This window comes from Mus pahari, chromosome 2, assembly GCF_900095145.1.
Source record: "Mus pahari chromosome 2, PAHARI_EIJ_v1.1, whole genome shotgun sequence".
Taxonomy (NCBI): domain Eukaryota; kingdom Metazoa; phylum Chordata; class Mammalia; order Rodentia; family Muridae; genus Mus; species Mus pahari.
The window spans coordinates 38,421,714-38,444,888 of record NC_034591.1 but is presented as its reverse complement, the minus strand read 5'-3'; the positions used below and the strand labels follow the sequence as shown (position 1 = coordinate 38,444,888).

The following is a 23,175-nucleotide window of genomic DNA, read 5'->3' as shown; positions in this document are numbered from 1 at the left end:
GGTCAAGGTTCAGAGATAAGTCTCAATGGAATGCTCAGTCACAAATAGGACATCTATACACTGTGCGCGCGCACGCGCACACACACACACACACACACACACACACTGGAAGAAGAGGTGGGAAACAGTAGGTGTTAGTGGTAGAGGAGGGCTGGAATGAAACTGTGTCCTCTGGACATAACAAGTCTGCTGCACTTTTGAACTCACAGAAGTTGTGCAGCCCACACAACATCAAGCCAGTCAACATTTTTGCCTGGAGTGAGAAGGTTCATGAGTTCCTACCCCTAATGGTTAGGGATGGTTTAATGGCTTCTAGGGAAAGGGGAGGGTCAGTTTTCTTCAAGAGAATATCCTGTGGTAGATCATCCACACTGAGTACATGGCCCAACGTCTAGGAGTATATGAGCAGCACAAATTGTGGGAGTGAGGGGGCTGAGAGGAGGGAGTGGGTCTCAGAGAAGTTAAGGGGAAGAATAGGGAGCGACTATGATCAAAGTACATTTAATGAAATTCCCAAAGAATTAATAGAAATAGTTTTTAAAACTCTATTCTAAGATTCATGACCCAGGGAGTTGGCTACGTTTCTTGTTCCAGGTATAACCTCCCTCCTGCTGTGTTGGGCCTTAAGTACAATTAGACAGCTGTTGGTTACTGCCAAGGTAAGAGTGATCCTCCTGCACCTTTAGAGCTACCTTGGCATAGTGTTCATTGTTGTGGTTCATAGGCATCACAGCTGCATGGGACTACTGACTGCTTCTCCCTTGGCAGTTTTCATACCTTCTGGTATTATGCATGCTAGACAAAGATTTTTGCTTATATCCAGCTCAGATCTGGAGTGTACAATGTCTTCAACAATAGAAGCACATTTATCTTTAATCTTTGAGAGACAGTCAAGGGCAATACCAATAGCCAATATCGTTTTGGGGGTCACTTAGACTACTATGAACAACAATTCAAATGGAGGTTTCTTGTACCATGGGGTTTTGTTACATGGTCTAAGGCTCTTGTGGAGAGCATTGTTTCTTCAAGTGACATAACTTCATTAAAGATACATATCACATTTATATGGTATACACATATATATTACAGATAATTTTAGGTAAGTATGAAGTAATGTGATTCCTTGAGGTTTCATCAAACATCCTTAATATTATTGTCCCTCCTCCTTTTGTATTGTCCTCTCTCCTTCCTCCTCAATATTCCCTTCCAATCATTCCCAGTTCCCCTCATGTATTACTTGTATCTTCTCATGCCTGTCTCTAGCTTCCCATTTATATGGCTCCTTTTTGCTTTCCTGAGTTCTGTGGTTAATCCAGTTTATATACTCACATCTGAAGATCTGGAACTCTGAACTGTGTTTGTCTTTCTGGGTCTGGGTTACCTCACTCAATATAATATGCTGTAGTTCCATCCCATTATCTTCAAATTTCACAGCTGAATGGAGAACTTATTACCACCACTTTCCTATACCAGCATATCTCCTAACTGTATTCTAAAACTTACATAATACCCATAGCTTTCACCCTTCATCACAGAAGCTTCTCTGTGCAACAAACAGAGACCACCACAGAAAAGCACAACTTGTCCTAATGGAGAGCTCAAATGTTCTTCAGGAGCCTAGTCCCAGTTGATACATCTACAACACAAATCGTGTACCCAAGGCTCAGAGAACATCATATAAGAGGGTCCCAGGGAGTTGGCTGTGATTGTGTCTCCTAGAAATAACAGCTTTGGAAGCTATACCAATGACACAATAATATGGCTGCCTAAACAAGGTCTGGACACAGACAATGTCAATAGATATGCTAAAAGGGAAGGACATCCCACTGGGCCCCACTCTTAGACAAAAACTACAGGTAACTAATAACTGCTAAGAAGGAGAACTGGTCTTTCCTAGGGATGAGCCACTTCATAAGTTATCCAATACCAAGTGGCTGAATTCATAGGCACATAACAATACTAAATGAACTTAGTGGGCTGTATACATATACATCATATGCGTACGTGTGTGTGTGTGTGTGTGTGCGTGTGTGCGTGTGTGTGTGTGTGTGTGTGTGTGTGTGTGTGTAAAACACTAATAATCAGAGAAAATGAGGCCATAAACATGAGAGGAAGTGGAGGGGATATGGGTGGGGTTAAAGGAAGAAAGGGAAGGGAAGAAATGATATAATTATATTTTAATGGAAAAATTTAAAGTTCTCTAAGAACTTTTAGCAGTATGTTCTGGGAAATACTAGCATATACATCAGATAAAAGCTGAGAAAACTATATTGCTCAATAAAATCATGCTTTTCTTATGTGCCCCTGTATAGAAACACAGACATGTATTGAAGTAAAGTTACTTCTGATTGCTGAGCTTAAAGGTGATTTTTATCTCTTGCTCCATATTTTTATGGATTCTAATCTTTTTAAAGGGACACATATATATTTGAGAGAGTTAAGAGGAGAATTGACCACTTTCAGTAATACTGGCTGGTCACAGCCAGCAAGATGGCTGAGTGAGAAAAGAAAGGGCTTAGAGCACAAGCCTGACAACCCGGTCTCTCTGGCTGAGGAATCCACATGACAGTAGAAAGAAAGAACTGACTCTACAGAGTTCTCCCTGACTCCGTATATGTACACATATATACACACTGATGAATTAACAATAAGTGTAAGAAAGGAGTGCTGGCTTCTTATCAAATTCTGCCTCACACAGGTTCCCATCAAAGAGAGCTTTCAGTTCCTTTCAGACACTCATCCTTTTGTCTCCTGACCCCCTTCCTTGAGCATTTCCCCCTGTCCCTAGCCAACCTGACCAACTCCTAAAGCTCCAGGACCCCTTCCCTCTCATCCTCCAGCTCGGCCAGCCAGAGTCCTTGTCCCAGCTTCCCTGTGAGCAGGGAGACCAACCTGTTCCTGTGTTCTCAACCAGCGACTGAGTCAGCGTGGATACGCCATACTTAAACTTTTTAAAATGCAGTTCCTTTGTGCAGAGACATACTATGTCGTGATGTCCCAGGTCTGAGTCAGGCCTTTCCTAAACATAATCTTCTACTGTTTACAGTCTTCCATTACCTACATTCCAGGAGAGCCAAAAGTAGCCCCTGGAAGTTTTGACTCAATGTACTGAAAATTTTTCTTACACTAAGAGCTGCTGAGATATGTAAGAGATGATGTATGGTCTCTATCCTTGGGACTGATTTCAGAAGAGGCCAGTCACAGGACTCATCACCACAGGACCTCTGTAAGGATTTTACAACTGCAAGAAGGAATTCCCAGATCCTACGTCTAGCTTGAGGTCCTTTCTCAGCTCAGTGCCAGATCCCATTTGGCTTTCTGGTTTGCTGCAAGGTTAAGCCCCAGCCTTGTCAGACAGAGCCAGTGTACACCATTCCTGGGATTCCTTCTACGGTTGCTAGTGCCTGTGTTTTGGCTCAGACTGTTTCACCACCTGGAATACCTTTCTCTCTCACTTATGAGGCAGCCTGTCAAAATCACCCCACACTCCAAAGCCCAGATCAAACGCCACCTCCTAAAGCCACAGCTCCAGAGAGCATGAGAGCCAGAGGAGCCCATAGAGAGCCTCCAGACACCCTCCTCACTTTTCAGAGGAGTTTCCCCCACCACCGCCCACCTCACTGCAGTACAATGAAGGCTGGAAACTCAATGACTCAGCCAAGGTTAATGCCGGGACTATGATTCAAACCCAGTCATCAGTACCAAGTCCAAGTTTCAACACATCACATCTCCAGCTTTAGGACAGCCAAGTCTGGAGAACTGAACCACTTTGCTTCTGACACGATGCTTATATTTCTTCTTGCACTGTATTTACATGGATTTAAGGAAATAGCCATTTATAGAGGGGAAAGAACTTTATTTTGGAGTTGTTCCTGAGTTGAAATTCAGCCCCCGCTACCTACTACCTGCTTTATTTTATCTAGATTGTTAACCACCTCTTTGGGTTTCTTCTGTCACCTGAAGATGTCACATGGCATCTTTGTTCCCTACCATCATGTAGAGACCATCACTAACCCCTCTATTCTCTACTACATCTGTTACCTTCTGCACTCGTTTTATTTATGTGGCTTGATAACAGATAATTTTAAAAGAACAAAAGGATTAGATGTGATAATAGGCAATACTCTAACAGCAGGAGAAGCCAACACTTCTATAAGGGCCAGGGAGCTGCCATTGGAGGTGTTTCAAGACATGCGGTCTCTATGGCAACCACTCAGTACTTAACAACCTGAAAACAGCTGTGGGCAATATGTAAATGAATTAGAAATCCTGTGTTCTCATAAAACTTTCTTTACAGAAGCAGGTAACAGGCTGGATGTGGACCACAGGCTTTCATTTGCCAAACCCTGGTTAATAAGAAGAAAATTTAAAACCCAAAAGGTTTTTCTAAAAAGCATTTCTTAGTGATATCATACTTTACATGTCCAACATCTCTTACCCACAGCTGATTTAGCAGACTGCCGTAAGGAAAATGGAAAAGGCTTTCTCTACAACCCATCACTTCCCTTTCCAGCTCAGTTCCCCAAAGACCATTCACCCCATCTCGGAGAAGTCAGCAGCTGAAGTGTGCACTACAGGAGCCGGAGACCCTGCTGAAATACAGGACTGGACAGATGAGAGGATGCCTAGTCACAAGGCTAGACCCTGTTCGACCGGGAGAAGGAATGAGCTGCGCTCTCATGTTTATATGGAAACAAAAGTCAAGCCATTCTGAGTAAAGGAAGCATACAATGGAAAAATGTGTTCTAAGATACAGTATCATTGAAATAAATTGAAAATTCCACACAATCCCAGGTAGTGTGGTCATGTTTTTATATATTACTCTGTATGTTTCTGTACTAGAAATTTCTTCAAGATGTTTAATATTTTTTTACATAAAACTTCTCAAAACCTGAAGGGCTAATTTTCAGTAGATTTATTTTGTTTTCTTATATTCCAATTGCTTCTTTGTTATTATTTTTAAGTCTTTTCTATTTTTTTGTGATTATAATATAATTACATTATTTCTTTCTTCACTCCAAACCTTTCTATACGCTCTACTTGCTCTCTTTCAAATTCATAGTCTCTTGTTTTCATTAGGTGTTGCTGTATGCCTATATTGATATACATATATACTCCGAAATACAACTTATTCAGTCCATGTAATGTTACTTGTATGTATGGGCTGTATGGGCTGACCGACCATCTGTTACTGTATAGCTAATTGGCATGTCTTGGGGGGGGGGATCTATTTCTCCCTCTCTCAGCAGTCCTTAGGTATAGGGCTGAGGCCTCATGGTCCTCTATCTACCCACCCACCTTAGCATATCTACTGTTGTTGTCTAATTGATTTCTGATGAAAAATTGTTGCTTTACATTGAGGGTTTTATTCTGTAGCTCCTTAAAGTATTGCTAGTATGTCAAGAGGGGGCCTCAGTTAGGTGTAGTGGCACAGACATCCAGTCCCTTGTGTAGAGGCAGGTAGATCTTTGTGAGTTAAAGGCCAGCCTAGTCTACAAAGTGAGATGCTGCCGAAGAAGAAGAAGAAGAAGAAGAAGAAGAAGAAGAAGAAGAAGAAGAAGAAGAAGAAGAAGAAGAAGAAGAAGAAGAAGAAGAAGTAGCAGTAGCAGTAGAACCTATATAGTCTATACTCTAACTTTACAATGATGTCCAATAAATACCTGATGATCTCACATGAACACAACCTATAATTCCAATTCTTCACCTTCCACTTACTTTAAGAAAGTAAGCTCACTGAGAGAACGCTTCTGAAGAACTACATACATTACTAACTCATCCTGAAAGGTATTTTGGAGGTAAGCATACCACAGGGTAAATTCCTTCCCTATTTGACTCTTAGTGGTGAGGTTGGGGTTAGGCTTAGGTAAGACTAGTTAATAACTTTTTTTGAGTATGTCATGAGTGTTATATCTTTTCCAGACCTACATTGACAGCCCCACTCATTCCCTATAGCCCATTGTCTTCAAAATAAAAGAATTAATTGTTGGAGAGAAGGCATGTTACAGAAATGAAGAACATGGCTTCCTGGCATCAGATATAAATATGAGTTTGCATTCACAAGGAGTGGAACTTGCAGGCTGAGCTCATGGTTCCATCAGCAGGAGAAGAACAGCACCTAGTTCACAGGACACATACATCACCCCAGCCAAGTATGAAGCCATCATCCTTATACAATATTGGCATGGATATATTGAATTTCTAATATGCTATTTGTTTAGATCTGGTATATTGGTTTTTACAGTATAGCATATACTCTATCTCTATTTATTTATTTAGAAATAAAGTACAAAAAGGGTTTGGTGACATAATTTGCCTATTAAGAAAAGGCTACAGTTCCCACATCAGGCTTGAATGAAAGCATATGATAAATGTTGAGGCATGTTTTCTATAAGCCAAGTCATTCTAAACAAATCCTTGAATTCACTCACTATCTAGCATAGTGCTGTTTATTTATTTCCCTCTGTCTTCCCCTCACTGCTAATTGCTTTTTCCTGGCAGCAAGAAATTTATATGTCCCACTTTGCCTAAATATTCCAGTTTCTGTAGAATGAAAACACTAGCTTTCCTATGAGTCCTCTAATACCTATGAGGAAGAACATGGGATGGGCCATGGATAGAGTTTCAATTCCAATTTTACATCATCTGGCTATTGTCAGTTCAAGTTTATTTCAATGGAAGAATCTGAAGCACTTCTGATGTTAACATTTATGAGCTCAAATGGACAAAGAAGGAGAGTTAATTCGATGGATTTGAAATGCTCTGTGGACATAATTTAGAGCTACAGTCCTTATGCTATTTCTTAGCTGACTTACAGGATGAAAACAACAGTTTAAAATTTCAAGTTTAATTTGCATCTATTTAAACATTTTATTATTTTAGCTATCCATGTATTGTTCCTTGAGTAGGGAAACTCTTACATATTTTAAGGCAAAGGTAATTAACATAGCGCCTCAGCCAGATTCCCACTGAGGTTAAGTCAAGCTTAGCCTAATTAAGGTTTAGACAATTTGGCCTGTACTATATTCAAATAGCAGATATTATTTTGTTAGAGTTGCAAGTTTGACATTTTAAATCAGTTTCAAGTAAAGGCATAAACAGAAAATAGAAAAGACACTTTCAATTGCATGACCCAAGAAAGGGAAGGCTGAAGTACTTAGAGAGTCCTCAGAAGCACGGGGGGCATTCGGAAGCATGGGGGCATCCCATACACACAGAGACTATAAGATGCAGCCTCCACATACAGTAGTAAGAAAATGTCACTTTTACAATTAATTAAAAGGCAAATATTGAGCCACACCTATTCAAAAGTCACATGCTCAAGCCTGATGTGCCCAGATGTTGGTTAAAGCACTAATTCCTCACTGGAGTGATGCATATCCACATACAGAGCCAGTTACAGGCATGACCATGGTCTTCTAGTAAACTTTGTATCTCACGAGCCCAAAGGGTTAGAGGGTTACTTACATAATTATCTGTGCTTCCCGTCTGCTTTTTCCAGACAAGGAACATTGTCTTAACATTTTCAGCAATCAATATAAGCAGTGTATTCAGAGTCCTAACAAAAATACTTTCAGAATAGACTGTCCCCTTGTGCTTGCTCCTCATATAGAAACAGAACCACCCAGGTTGTCTTCTTCCATGAGTGAGAACTTTTTACTCACTGTACAATATTTACGAACTCTCCTTCCCAAAGTCAAAGCTCTGACAGCACCACCATTCTCTTACTATAAAAGAAATCTCCCAGCGATAGACTGGAGAGTAAACTGTACTTTCTGGAGTCTCAAGGAGTGACACCTTTCTCAAACTTCCAGGTAATTCTTGGAGTAGAATATTTCTGTATCATCTTGAACAGCTTAGAATCTGGTGTGGCCTCACCCTGAGATAAAGAATAAGCCTGGGATATTCACAGCATATTTTGAATGACCTGGAAGCAAGCCCAAGTAAAAGAGGACATTGTGTATCCTTCCTTCCGTGATGGCATGGTATAGGTCTCCTGTTCCAAGAGTGGCCTCAATAAACAGCTAAACATACTGACCAAAAATTTATGTCAGAAAGAGCTTTTCATGCCAAAACTGCAATCACTATTTTTGGCAATCTTCCACATTCATATGGGTAACAGTAAATAGCGTGACTCGGGAGATTAACTCATGCTTACCTGGGTCAGGGTTTACAAATACTCTGGCAGGCACTTCAAAAGGTAGTATGGACAGTAACTACAATGGAGAGTTCTTTTACAACAGCACATGGTATGCAGAGCTATCCTCCATGCTGTGATAGTCATCTACATGCTGCTCTGCAATCACTTCACCTTCCACAACTCTCTTTCCTCCCCTGATCTTTCCAGTTAACCTTGCTGGGACCTGTGTCCATGCTTTTACATCCCCACACGCATCCATATCTGATGTGTGATGAGGTAACCACTAGTCTGGGTTTACTGACTCATCTGCAGCTAATTTCTCCCACAACTGTGACTTAGTAGGGAAAGTGTAGAGCTGGCTTTATTTCTCCACAGTGCATCCAAGGAGATTTCTACTTAGCTGTTGGGTGGTAGTACCTGCTCCTTATAAGTATGCCATAATACCTGTTGCTACCTTTTGTTATAATTAGGGTTTCTATTGATATTAAACAACTTCATCAAAAGCAACTTGGAGGGGCTGGAGAGATGGCTCAGCGGTTAAGAGCACTGACTGCTCTTCTGAAGGTCCTGAGTTCAAATCCCAGCAACCACATGGTGGCTCACAATCAACCATAATGAGAGCTGATGCCAGCTTCCAGGGTGTCTGAAGACAGCTACAGTGTACTTACATATAATAAATAAATAAAAAACTTAAAAAAAAAGCAACTTGGAGAATAAGGGATTTGTTTCAGCTTACATGTTTGAATCACAATCCATCATGAAGGTAAGACGGGGCAGGAGCCAAGCCAAGAACTAAAAGGCAGCAAGTGAAGCAGGAGCAGTTGAGGAATGTAGCTTCCTGGCCTGCTCCCCATTCCATACTCAGCCAGCTTTCTTATATAACCCAGGACAGACTGCCCAGGAATGGCATCGCCCCAGTGAGCTGTGCCCTCCAACACCAATCACTAATCAAGAAAATGCACTACAGCCTTGCCTATAGGCAATCTGACAGAGGAACCTTCTCACCTGAGATTCCCTCTTCCCAAATGCCTCTAGACTGTATTAAGCTGGCACAGGACTGACCAGGACATCCTCCTTTTGTATCCTTTATACCAGCTCACAGACGCTCACATACTGAAAGTTTTCATTTCTCTGTGCATAGTCAACTTCTGACCTAAAATTATCCTCAGTATACATAATTCCAGTCCATGTGAATGTCCTTTGTAATAGACTAATCAAAGCCTGTCTAGTCAGGTTTGGACTAAAGTTAAAATATGCAATTGCTCAGACCAAAGGATACCACACTTCAGTTATACCATTACTCTTTTGTTAAGTCTTTCCAATTTTCTACATGGACTCCTAGGAGTGGAGCTTTGAAGGGTATTTAACTTGACCTCTGGTTCTGGTGCCACTTTGTGCTCCCTGGTCTTCTACAGTGAGGGCTTCCACCACAGGCTCTTATTATTATGAACACCTCCGTGAACTCTCCCACTCCTTCCCTGTTGTGATGGCCTGAAATCTTCTGGGGCCATGGCCACAGAGAATTCTTCACTTCCTTAAGTTGTTCCTTAAGCGAATATTATCACCACATTGCATAACTACTTAATACAACTCCCAAGCTCCTTGCCCGTTGTGGTATCCACTTAACTTCCTGAGATCTCCTTCTAGAACTACAGTAGGCAAGTCAGACTTGACATAAGCTGTCAGGAACTCCTGCTTTACCCCCCCCACACACACACCCACACCCCCCCCCACACACACACACACACACACAGAGAAATGTAGTAAAAAATTTTCTTGAGAAAAAGTTATTTAGTGTTATGTATATTAGGCATTGTTTTACTAGGACTCAGTAATATACAATTTTTTTGTTGTTTTGTTCCCCAGAGACACACTTTATACAGTTCTGTACACTTGGGAACATGAGCACTGGCCCAAGTGCAACCTACGTTAGCATCTATCACTCTGTGGAGAATAAAGCACCCTGTGCACAAAATCAAGACACATTGTCTATGCCCCTGAAACCTGTTTCAGGCTTCTCCAGGTATTTGCCTCTCCAAGTGCCCAGTAGGTAGAGGTGAGGGCCTGCGTAGCATCTGCATAAACAAGGAAATGAATGGGTATTGCAGGGAGAGACATCCAGGACACTATTCCCTTCTTCACACCTTTGGAAATAAATAGCACCCAGGAATGTAGTCAGTCCCAGAATTGTCCTTCCATGTTTGTGATACAAGGACTGCTGCTCACCAAAATGGGGCATAAGGAAGACTGTTCATTCTTCCCATTTTGGTCCACTGGGCCCTATTCTTATCTACCATCTATAACATAGTTTTCTTTTGACCTCTGTGTTATTGCCTTGGTCAGGGAGAGGGCAAAAGCCAGTAATAGAAGTCTCCACCTACATAGTGTTGGGGGTGGGGCTATTTATGCTGCCAGGGGTTGGTTCATGTAGGGTTTTTTTTTAATTCTTACTTTCTTGACAATAAACCTTTCCCTCATCTCATATATGTATAAAATGAACATTTGTCTCACTTTACCCCATGTCTCCCTGATATACCTGCTATGTCTTTATGTCTTTTTTTTTTTAGTACTACAGTAAGCCAAGTTAGTTACCATATGTGAATAGGTGAAAGGCCATCCTCAATTGTATTTCTTAAGTAACGTAAATTAACTGAACCTAAAGTTCATCTGGGGTTGTTCTCTAGAATACTCTAAGGCCAACTGTGTAGAGGAATTTCAATCCAGCAACACGGGTACTCTGATCAAATGCAAAGACCTTCTAGGTCTGCACGATCCAGCTGGAATGCAGACACACCACATCCCTTTAATCATTCTGGCTGCAATACAAATACATACTGAGCACACACATCTAATGTTGAACAATGGCATCTAGTTGAAGGGCAGAAAACCTGATGACAGAATGAGACAGAATAGGATCTGCCCAACTCTCATGAGAACAGGAAAGGGAGGCTATTTAAGAACAGTACAGAAAGAGAGAGGTGGTTAGCTGGGAGTCAGTACAGTGAGTCGATTGCAGTGCAGTTGAGGCCAGTGAAGCCAGAGAATAAGGAGGAGTCAGAAGAAGAGAATACATTGTCAGAGTTAATTTGAGGTCAAGCAGAGCAATTCAGTGAGGTGCTAAGAGAAGTCAAGTTGAAGTCAGCCTGGAGAGGAATTTGAGCCAGAACAACTAAATTAAACCAGCCAGCCAGAGTTCAGAAAAAAACTAGAAAGGGTGAGCTTATTCAGCAGAAATTCTCAAAGGCTAAAAACATTCTAGGCCTAGGTTACCAGACAAAGGTTGGAAGCTGAAGCCTTCAAGGTCTGCTCTTGCGTAAGATGAGATTTATGGAGGTTAGACGTTTCTGGATCTAGGCCTTGTTAGATAGAAACACTCTGGGCTCAGCCCAAGTTGTGTATTTGCAAAACTTGGGTACAGCTCTCATCTCATCATTTCCTCTGAGGAAATAAAACCAATCTTTAGATAACTCTAAGTATTGGGATATGTATCTTCAACAGTAACAAATGATAGTTAAGAGAGAAAAGCAATCAAGTGTGATCATTCAGTCTCCACTTCAGAGAAAGAAAATCCACGCCCTGTGAGAACAGCAGGCAGAGTTAGTCAGATACACACACTCAGTTCTTCAAAGGCTCCATGCACCTCCCACAATAGCAGGAAAAGAACCGAACGAATTTCCAAATGGAGGAGGAAGACAGACAAGCACATTAGCTCTCCCTCACAAGAGGGAGAATTGACTGAAAAGATAAGATGCTACACTGAGATAAATCTACACCTTCCTTAAAACAGCAGAGGAATGGGAAGCTGAGGCTGCCACAGAGACAGAACAGGGATTTGAAACAGATTTCCCCAAGGCACACTGTCTGTGGGACTTGATTGGAGCATAGCAGAGTAGCCAAGGAAGTCACAGATTTCCTCCGGAGAGGGCTGCCAGAAGTTTCCCAAATTTAGAATTAGAGTCAGAGCAGGGGGGTGGACTGGTATGAGGCAGCAGCCAGGCCAAAGAGCTGACAGCAGATCAGCTGGGCTAAGCAGTCCTCCTCCTCCTCCTCCTCCTCCTCCTTGTGGAACTGCCTGCAATACAACTAGAAAAGCCTCAGTATCTAATTTTTTTTAGTTCCTAAATTGCCAGATAAGTCTTATTTTAGAGCTTGATGAGAAAATGTTCCAATCTTCTCCCTTTCAGGTAATCCTATATTAATTAACTTAGTAAATATGGAGTGTATATTATGAGCCATTGAAGAGGGTGAAGTTCTTCTCTTGCATTTGGTAGTAGAGTTGGAGAATAAATATTATCATTAGAAACAAATAAATAATCAGATAATTTCAAAAGTGAAAAAGGCTATTAAAAAGCAGGAAAAGATGTGTTTGCTAATGACAGAGAGTGTGACACACACACACACACACACACACACACACACACACACACACAATCTTTGAGATCATGAGAGGCTAAGGCTAAGAACCTGGAGCAGTGTCCTGGCCAATCTAAACAAGATCCAGTTCTAGCATAAAGGGCAACCTGATGTGGTTAGCCTTCTCACAAGTGATAGAAACATATCATTGCTTTGTAAGAATTTGCAGTCATGTGAGGAGTTTGAGTTTGCATTTTATTCTACATGCAGTGACCTTTCATTTACAGCTTAGTAACTAATTAAGAATGTAAATGTAGATTTCAATAAGTTAGGGACACTAGAAGGATAAAATAAGAATTCCAAATGGTAGACATACAGAAGACATTTTTACTGGAGGAAATAAAAGGGAAAGGAAGCACATGACAGATACAAAACAATGAAAGGAAGTGAAAATAGCCAGCAGTTATTCTGTTTCTTTCAACATAATAATAATAAAAGTCATAAACACAAGTGGGATAGATGTACAAAAGTACAAAACCTTCGTTGTTGAGTAAAACAGTACTCTACAAAATTTACAGTCACGCGATCCTTTGAAGTTAAATAAGTCCTGGTTACAGCAAGGAAAAGCAGACCAACATGTGGAACTTCTAACTCCAGGAGGTCAACAGAGAAAGAAAGCACAGCACAAAACCTGTGCAGAGTGACAAAGGTAAGGGACAAGCTGGGGAGCTTGGGGATGTGATGGCACACACTTGCTGCTTTGCTACATGGTCTGTAAGATGGGGTAGTGTGGTAGCACCATCCAGCACCATAGCAACAAGGAGAGCACCTCATCATGGGCACCTACAGATGCCCATGGCACCTCTAGAAAGTCAGATGCTATTACTTCTCTTCTGCTTAGTGGTTTCTTTACTTCAGAAAAGCAAGAGTTACTACAGGGTATGAAAGGTCATGTCACTATTTAAGGTAAACATTAGCAGCCGCTTCTCACTATAACTATTCAAACTACAATTCAACTTTCTCTTGACCCTGCCTCACTTAGTTTTTGTGCCTTAGCTGATAGAATTCCTTTCCTGATAAGGCAAATCCTTATAATCATCCTGACTTCTGTTGTTCCCATACTGCACATCTGGTTGATTAGCAACGTCTCTTGGTTATGGTTTGAAATACACAGACTCGTCGTTTCTCCTCTCCTCGGCTAACATGAACTTAATCCCTCTGCAACATTAATAAGACTCTTTTGTCTGCTATACCTGCTCTTCCCACACCAAACAGCAGTCTATAAAATTGACTCATCATACCACACCTCTACTCAAGGCCTTGGAAATCCCCAATTCACTTATGGTAAAAGTGGAATTTACCACCATCTGTACCCCTCCATGGCCTCTCAGACCCTCTTTTCTCCCCTGCACCTACTCTGGACTGTTCATTCAGGACTCCTTTGTTACTATTGGTACATCGGAGGTACTCTCCTATCTCAGGGCTCTTTTGCCTATGTCATATCATTAAGATCCACTTCTTTGTGGATATCAGTCTTTGCCGAAATGTCACTTTCCAAATCATGCATACCTAACCATGGGTTTCATACTGACTTCCCCAAACTCATAGACAAGCCCATCACCTATCTGTCCCTGGGCTTCTTCAGCCTAGATCCGTCCACATAGCTTTCCCATAGCTTTCGGCATTCTAATGCCCTATGAAAATATACCTATGTTTCTGAGTTTTCATCTTCTCCTCCCTCCTAGAATATAAGCTGGTTAAGGGCAAGGGTCTTTGATTCATTTACTGATTACAGAAACCACAAAGAACAAAAATTGACATAGATGGATCTTCTACATATTTTTGCTGAATATATTTATAGATGAATGGTGAATGGCTTAGGGAAAAGTAGGTATAGCTAGACCAAAATCATGCTACAGGATAAGAGAGAAAAAGAGGGTGGAGAGTCGGGGAGAAAAAGACAGCCAGACAAAAGCCACTGAACAAACCCAGAGAAAGGCAAGAACAGCACTGGAAATGTAAAAGAACCAACTGTAACCAGCACTGCAAGACAGAAGCAATGGCTCCCTTTGTTCTCCCCCTCCACAGTCCTCTTAGCAGCCTAGACTGTTAAAATGATTGTTGTTGCCTAGCTTACTCCACAAGTGAGCTTTATGCACACAGCTTTTACTCCTAAGACTCACTCTTTTTTGCACCTATAGTAAAGACAGAATCTAGAAATGTGCCAGAAATCATAGCAACGTGTAATTAACATACTTCAGTGTTAGTCTTTAACTTAACATCTGAGTATCTTTAAAGATTTGAAAACAAATTGTTTCAGCAGATCTTGGCTACCTGCAGGTCATAAAAGCATTCGTCTGGGGCTGGTAAGATGGCTCAGTGGGTAAGAGCACCCGACTGCTCTTCCGAAGGTCCAGAGTTCAAATCCCAGCAACCACGTGGTGGCTCAAAACCATCCATAACAAGATCTGACGCCCTCTTCTGGAGTGTCTGAAGACAGCTACAGGGTACTTACATATAATAAATAAATAAATAAATCTTTAAAAAAAATAATAAAAAAAAAGATTTTTTTTTAAAAAAAAAAAGCATTCATCCGACTCCCCATCCTAATAGTTACAATAATTCCTTTAACTATCCAACTATTGACCTTAACAACTCAAGAACAAGTTATCAACTAAATCAAGTCCATAACAATCTGTGAGATTCTTAAGGAAACAAACAAACAAACAAACAAAAAACTGCATATATTGAAATCACATGACTTGTGGAGTAAAAAGTCGGGAAAGGAAAGAAAAGGCTATAAAAGTTGAGAATGAACAAATAAGATAAAAAGGTAATAGAAATTGGCCCTCAACAATATTCATTTAGCAATCCTCCTAAAAGGGTTTTTCATTTGTATATAAGAGCAGAAATCCTCTTAGAGAGTGGTGAGAGTCAGTGAAGTGAATGTTCTGCAAATCTAACGGTCTGAATTCAAGCCCTTTAACCCATATTTTTGTTTGTTGGTTCACTTTGCTTTCCTAGACAACCTTGGCTGACCTGGAACTCACTCAGAGATCTGAGGCCTCTGCATCTGCCTCCCAAATGCTGGGGCTAAAGGCATGTGCTAAGACACATCTGACTTATGGGGCTTTTTTTTTCCTTCTTCTTCTTTTTTTTAATGTAGGTGTATTCTGTCTGCATGTACATCTACATGCCAGAAGAGGGCATCAGATCCCTTTATAGATGGTCATGAGCCACCATGTAATTGCTGGGAATTGAACTCAGGACCTCTGGAAGAGCAGCCAGCCAGCTCCACCCCCACCCCCAAAGCCAATGTGTACAGTTGTAAACCCAGTACTGGGGAAGAGATGTCAGGTATGCTCTGGGGTGTTCAAACTAAATTACTTGACAAGTTAAAGACTAGACTCAAAAGATTGATAGTACCTGAGGAACAGCAATTGAGATTGTCCTGTGGCCTCCACCTGAACATACTGCACCTGAACATATGTGCATGTTTATGTACACGCACGCTCACAATTCTAATAAAATATATTTCATAGTTTTCATAGGGAACATGAATACTCTTTTACAAATCACTCATTTGGCTAGTTGATAAATAGCCTGCTTGTGGACGTTGTACATCGTGGTGCGCACTAGGCTCCGCACCACGATGTACAACGTCCACAAGCAGTCCTCCTCCTCCTCCTCCTCCCCTCCTCTCCCCTCCTCTCCCCTCCTCTCCTCCCCTCTCCTCCTCCCTCCTCCCTTTCTCCTTAATCCCTTTCCCCTCCCCCCTCTCCTCATTCCTCTCCTTTCTCCTGCTTGTGGACGTTGTACATCGTGGTGCGGAGCCTAGTGCGCACCACGATGTACAACGTCCACAAGCAGTCCTCCTCCTCCTCCTCCCCTCTCCTCCCCTCCCCTCCCCTCCTCTCCTCCCCTCTCCTCTCCTCCCCTCTGCTTGTGGACGTTGTACATCGTGGTGCGCACTAGGCTCCGCACCACGATGTACAACGTCCACAAGCAGTCCTCCTCCTCCTCCTCTCCTCTCCTCTCCTCTCCTCCCCTCTCCTCTCCTCTCCTCTCCTCTCCTCTCTCCTCTCCCCTCCCCTCCCCTCCCCTCCCCTCCCCTCCCCTCCCCTCCTCTCCTCCCCTCTCTCTCCCCCTCTCTAACTGAACTCAGAGCTCACAGATTGACTAGACATACTGGCCCAGCAAGCCTCTGGGATCCTCCAGCCCGCCTGCCTTTTACAGGGGAGACAGAAATGAGAATCAGGTCATCCCACTTGGGTGACAGGCACTTTACCAAGTGAGCCATCTCTCCAGCCCTAATAAAGCATGCTTGAGAAAGCATAATTCTATTTTTATTATCAGATCTGCTATGGTTACAGACAGGAACCTAGTATAACTGTCTCCTGAGGGGCTTCATCCAGAAGTGGATGGAGGCAGATGCAGAGACCCACAGGCAAACATCAGGCAGATCCTGGGAAGTTTTATAAAAGAGACAGGGATAAACATGAGCAAGCTGCAGGGGTCAAGGACACTATAAGAAGGTTCACAGGGTCAACTAACCTGGGACAATGGGGACTAACAGAGCCTGGGCCACCCATCAGTGAGCAGGTAGAAGCTGGGCCTATACCCCCCACATATTTGTAGCAAATGTGCAACTTGGTCTTCGTGTGGGTCCTCTAACAAGTAGAATGGGGCTATCTTAGTTTCCATTCTCTGCCACTGGATCCCCTTCCCCCTACCTGGACTCCCTGGTTGGACCTCAGTGGGAAAGGATGTACCGAGTCCTGCTGGGACCAGACATCCCAGGGTGGGGTGGTACCCAGAGGGACTCCCCTTGGGGGAAGTGGGGAAGAGATGTGTAAGAGTGGGACTAGGAGAAGAGGATGGAGGGGGCCATGATCATAAAAAGTAAAGTGAATAAATAAATTAATTAATTAATTTAAAAAAGAAAATAGAAGTTTTATTATAATAATTTAGTGTTACAGAAAAATTTTAAGGTATAAATATAGTACAATTTTCTAGTTCCACATTATTGTCTTATGCTTGTACAATGGTACTAAGGGTATCCTTAAAGAACCCCCTTCTCAGGGGTTCTTTATAGTCAAGCTATTATATAATAATACACACTTTTCTTTTTTAGTCTCATATTGTAGTCCTGCCAGAGTCTACATGTTGAGACTAGAAAGGAAATGGAGAATCAGATGGGAGGCCTTGGCTGTCTTCTACCCGGCTAGACACTAAAGAGATCTGAACAAGAATGAAAGCAATGACACCCTTTTTAGTACTTCTTTTGCCTGAATAAGACAGTTCTTTTTCCATAAGAATATTTGCTCATGTGTAATATATTTACAATTCTATTATGAAATGAATAAATCTTTAAAAAGTATCAGTTTTAATTTTATAAGTTGGTAAATATGAAAAAATAAGCCTATACATATAAAATTTTGTGGTTTGAAATAATTTTAAAGAGACCCTGGGCCTATAGAGTTTTAGAGTTATTGACTTATAGTAACACCTATTTATAATTGAAAAATTGAATCATATTATATACAATTTTCCTCTTCACATAATGACATAGCTTTAAAATGATGATAAGGTGGAGATAAAACTCTCACTCACCACACTGCCCTCTGACCAACACTTTGGGTTGGCCTGCTCATTTAATACTGCACTCTGAGCATCTGTGATGCAGACAATCTGCTGACTGCACTCTTGGGAGCACTTACCAGATATGACCTTTCCTAGGACACAGTGACCAGTGCAAAATTGTTGGTCAGTAGTTAGATGGTACTGAAGACTCTGAGACTAAACATTGTCACCCAGGATTGGCTAATTGGGAAGATGAAATCTTTTGATGTTAGGAACAGTGAGTGGAAGAATAACTTGAGTTAGACATAAAATACCAATTCTACTCACATGTTGAAGGCCTACCCATCAACACAACATTCATTGGTGGGGTTTACTGGGGAAGTGAATGGATCATGAGGGCTTTGGTATCGTCAATGGATTCATACATGCATAATTCAATGTATAACTGAATGGATTACTGGGAGATGGTGGAAACTGTGGAAGGTAAGGCAGACTGAATCATTCACTGTATGCTTTTGAAGGCTCTATCTTGTCCCTGGCCCTCACCCATCCTCCTCTTCTTCCTGACTGCTTGAGTGCATCCTTCTACCATAATGAATTGCCTTAAGCATGACCCAGAAACCCTGCGGTCACGCGAGTCTGAACTGACACCTTTGAAAATGTGAGTCGGCATAAATTTTACTCCCTTTTCCTATCTCATGTATTTGTCACTGTGACTAGACACTAACACAGAACGGTTTTCTAAAAATGGAGTATATGTTTCAGAAAGGCTATAACATGTGTCAACTGGGAGGTCAGGATATGAAAAGAAAAATAATACTATAGAAACAGTAAAATACAACAATTGAAGGAAATGGCTCAGAGACTTAAAGAAAACTACCGAGAGCAGGGCAAACACATGGTGTTTTAGCGGGGCTCCAGACTCCGGGAAGGACAGCAAACGCTTATCTGAAGGCAGCACAGGAAGCGAAGACGGCCACTCCTCCTCACTGGTCTTTTACCAGGACCTCACTTCTGCTCTTCTTCCTACCCTTGATACCCCAAGGAATTCCATCTGGGCAGAGTAGCCCTGCAGCCAAAGCTGGTAAAGTCTAGGGGTACGCTTGAGACCTGTGCTCAGAAAGAGTTCAGGCTACAAATGAAACACACATAAAATCTTTGCAGAAGCAGATCTCCTCAGTTGCAGGAGCCCTAGTCTGGTACTCCTTAATGGGAAATGATTCTCCACTATTCATATCACCACTGCAACCTAGTGTATTTGGGAATGTCTGTAGACAACTGGAGACTGATGGGACATAGGTAGCTACAGTACACAGGCCAGGCTGCCTCATCCTACGGGACAGCTTCCCCACAACAGATGAATATATGGCTTAGAATGGTCACAGAGCTGAGCTCTGCAAAACCTGCTCTGAACGGATGATCACAGGAGCTTTTAGGTTCTGTCAGAGAGACAGACTAGCCCATCTTTATGGTTTATTCATATATAACTTGACAAGTATGACTAAGGAGTAAGAAGACATCTGCCTTGTGAATTCCATTTCAAATACATTCAAATAGGACCAAGGAAAGACAAACACATAGCTGTTAAAAGGAGAAAGAAAAAGAAAAAGCAGTGTTGTATACCAAAAACCAATTATAAGAACCAAGACAATGGCATTCCCTTACATTTAAGACAGAAGAATGTACAACTCTGTTCATTCTGAATAATCACCACATTGCAACAAAGCTCAGTGGCCAACATGGTCCCTTAGTTCTACTGACTTCCAAAACACTCCTTTTGCACTAAGGTGCTTCTATAGTATTGTTTGCAAAAGAGTTCTATGTAAAAGGAGCTAATGTTCTAATAAAACAAACAAACAAAAAAACCAAAAATCTTGAAACCGAAGTAGTTAACATGTTGTTCTAAGGATGGAGACGTTATTAATCTTGACAATGGAGAGTCAAATGTACATTTACTTCATCAAAATTTTATGATAAAATCCACTATTTTATTTGAACAATTATATAATCTTGAGTCATGGAAACAAAAGGAATTCTCTTTAGCTACCTTGCCAGAAATCCTGTTCGTGATCTTTCAATGAGAGCATAGCAAGGTAACAGTTTGTGCTCCTTAAGGCTTCTCCAGAAAAACTTCTTTAAATGGTCCCGCTTCCAATGGATGGCAGTCTAACTCTGCCATTCCACTTTAAAATCTGCTCAAGGAAAATTGAAACTCATGCATATGGAGAATAGATAGTTGTGTCTCATTGAATTAGTAGATCCTCCTGCCTTTATCAGGAGGCTTCCTGGAACCCAGTGTGCTATTCTCTCAGAGGAAGTGTTCTGGACAGACAGTTTAGACACATGCTGTTAAAGCAGTTAACTCTTGGAGAAGTGTGACTCACTCAACCAAGTGGGCTGAAGCAAGTCAGCCTGGGACAACCCTGTGCTACAAGGCCCAGCAGCGTTAACAAAAGGAGAGGCATCAACCTCTGTCTTCTGTATGGGGCACTTAGGAAGTTTCTGAAATATCACTTTCAATATTCCCCTTTAAAGCATATCTATCCCAAGACTGGCACTGTTCCTCATAGGAATATGGTCAAAGATTCTACCGATGGATACTCCATAACCTCTGAGGCAATGTGTATTGGTATTTCAAGAAATAAAAGATTGTTTTGGTGTGTAATATAAAAGTCATTCCTATGTATATGCAAATAAATATTCATATAATATATAGATATATAGATATGTATATAGAGCCCAAAATAGATTATTTGATTGACTTATTCATTCGAGAAAATGAAATTGATTTGATGTAATGAAGGGCCAATTTCTCTAATCTATTTAGCAAGCAGTGAAGGCATGAAATGTCATGCTCTACCTAGCAAATATGCATAGTTCTATGACAATTTCCAAAAATGAATGCTTAAGTTTTAATTTAAAAATAAAATTGGAATTATCTCAAGATATCCTTCAAGACAACTGGCAAGAAAATCGCATGCATAACTTAAGTAATGGAAAATATGAAGAACACTATAAGCATGCAAATTCCATGCCAAGTGTGCTTGCATTGTTTAACTGAATTTCCTCACCAAGTAGAGGTTTCCTAATGGTAAGAAGCATTATTCCCTACTAATGGAAGTTTAAGTGAGGAGCCACAGAAGAAATTGAGCTGCCTTGAGTCCAGAGCATGGCACAAGCAAAGCCATGCCTCTTGACTGCTTGCTAGTCTCTCCCCCTGTACCCTAGACTTCCTATCGAAACCTATATTTGGGCTTGATCAGTAAGTAGAATTGTAGATAGTAAGTAATATTAAGCTAAAAGACAATCATACTAAATACTTGGTGGATATATTGATTTTAAGCAAAAGAAAATAAGCAGAAAATGACCAAGGGAAAATATTGGGTCTCTCTTGCTTACAACTCTTCCTTCTTCATTCTCCCTTGAACTTTATTACACGATTTTAGCACTTGGACCGAAACCCAGGTCAACATCCATGCTCAGCATGTGGCCTGCTAATAAGCCAAATCAAATCCCTTTTATCAGTAGTTCTTGTGATAACTACAACTAATAAAGTATCCTGGTTCTCAGGATTCTAGGGAAAGTGACTGAAATCACTACAATGGGATTCACTTATTATAATATTAATTTGAATGTAACTGGCTGGCCCATAATTCATTTCCTAACAGCTATGTACTGAACAAATAAATCATCTACCCCTTCCCAAGGCTCAGGGCTCACTGCAGAAGGGGCATGAAGAGGGACTTCAGGAAGCTGAGGAGTGAAGGATGACAGTGAAGCAGTGTTCTCCAGACATGACAGGAAGTAGAAAGAATGAACTCACAGAGCTGTGACAACATTCATGAGACCCGTGCAAGATTCAATCAACCCAAACCCCAACATGGAAAGTGTAGACACTAACTCCCACTGCTAGCTAAAGAGCTATTGGCAACTGATGGCTACTGGAGAAGGCTGCCCATCTTCCAGGAGCTGGCCCTGTACCACACACCACACACCATATACCATACACTATACACCACACACATACACCATATACCATACACATACACCACACACCATACATATATACCATACACCATACACATATATCATACACATGTACCATACACCATATACCATATACCATACACTATATACATACTGGTAGCACTGAGTGGACTTAGTGTATAGAAAAACAAAGAATACATGAAATTGGGAGGAAATATTGAGACAGGAAAATTCTCAAACAATTAAAAATAATTAAAGTAATGGAAATGAAAATACCTTGACATAAAGTTTAAAAATAAAAAAGTAAATTATCTAAAATGGCCAGTCTTATTATTGGTTTCCTGCCGACAGTCCCAAAGGTTGATTAATAAGGATACCTACTGAGATTTTAAAAAAATATGTCAGTCACACTACATTAAAAAACTTTGTGTATTATCTCGTTTAAATCTTACAGGAAACTTACGAGGTTATTGTGAAAACTGATGTTACTTTATGGATAAGAAAAATAGAGCACAGAATTAAGTCAATTGCCCCAGATTGTTCACTCTGTCAGTTGGACAGTTGGAAGCTGGCTTAGTCACTTATGGGAGCATGGTGTTATCATGGTTCAGCCTTCGAGGCCCATTTGCTCAGGTCCACTGCTACCAACCCAGGCTAGGATGTAAACTCACATCTCTCATCATCTTCACTGCTTCTCTGGTCCTTCCAAGTCTCCGGGCACACATCGCCAGCCTTCTTTTGATATAGACTAAGACATTAGTGTCTCGTCCTGAGAAAGGAGAGATAAAACATTAACAGTTAAAAAACAAATCAATAAAACCCAAGAGGTTTAAGTCAAGCAGCAAGAAAACTGCAGAGGCTCATTTGTGTTACCCTTAACACAAGAGACCTCCCTGATCCTTTGGCCTTCCCTACTGCCAAGAGCACAGAGAACCTGCTTTGTTAATAGTAGAATGTGCGCAGAGGAAAGCAAATGCACTGAGATGCCCAAAGGCCAGGATGCTGACTGATTACCTAATCTGTGCTTTTGAGTTAAGCATGTGGACTATTTGACAATAAATAAAATCTATGTCATTCAGGGCCGAGAAAATGAACACACCAACATTACATACAGT

General features: G+C 41.2%; 1 protein-coding gene across 7 annotated transcripts in view; it reads right to left on the bottom strand.

The window, feature by feature from the left end:
* Positions 1-23,175, bottom strand: part of St7 (suppression of tumorigenicity 7) — a 238,825-nt gene that overhangs the window by 59,415 nt on the left and 156,235 nt on the right. For all 7 annotated transcript variants that reach the window (XR_003843297.1, XM_021190886.2, XM_021190889.2 and 4 more), the window contains one exon: positions 22,732-22,829. Coding sequence is in view for 6 of the 7 variants with exons in the window: in XM_021190886.2 (XP_021046545.1) it covers positions 22,732-22,829 (98 nt within the window). In the remaining variant the exon portion in view is untranslated. The remainder of the gene's footprint in view (positions 1-22,731; positions 22,830-23,175) is intronic.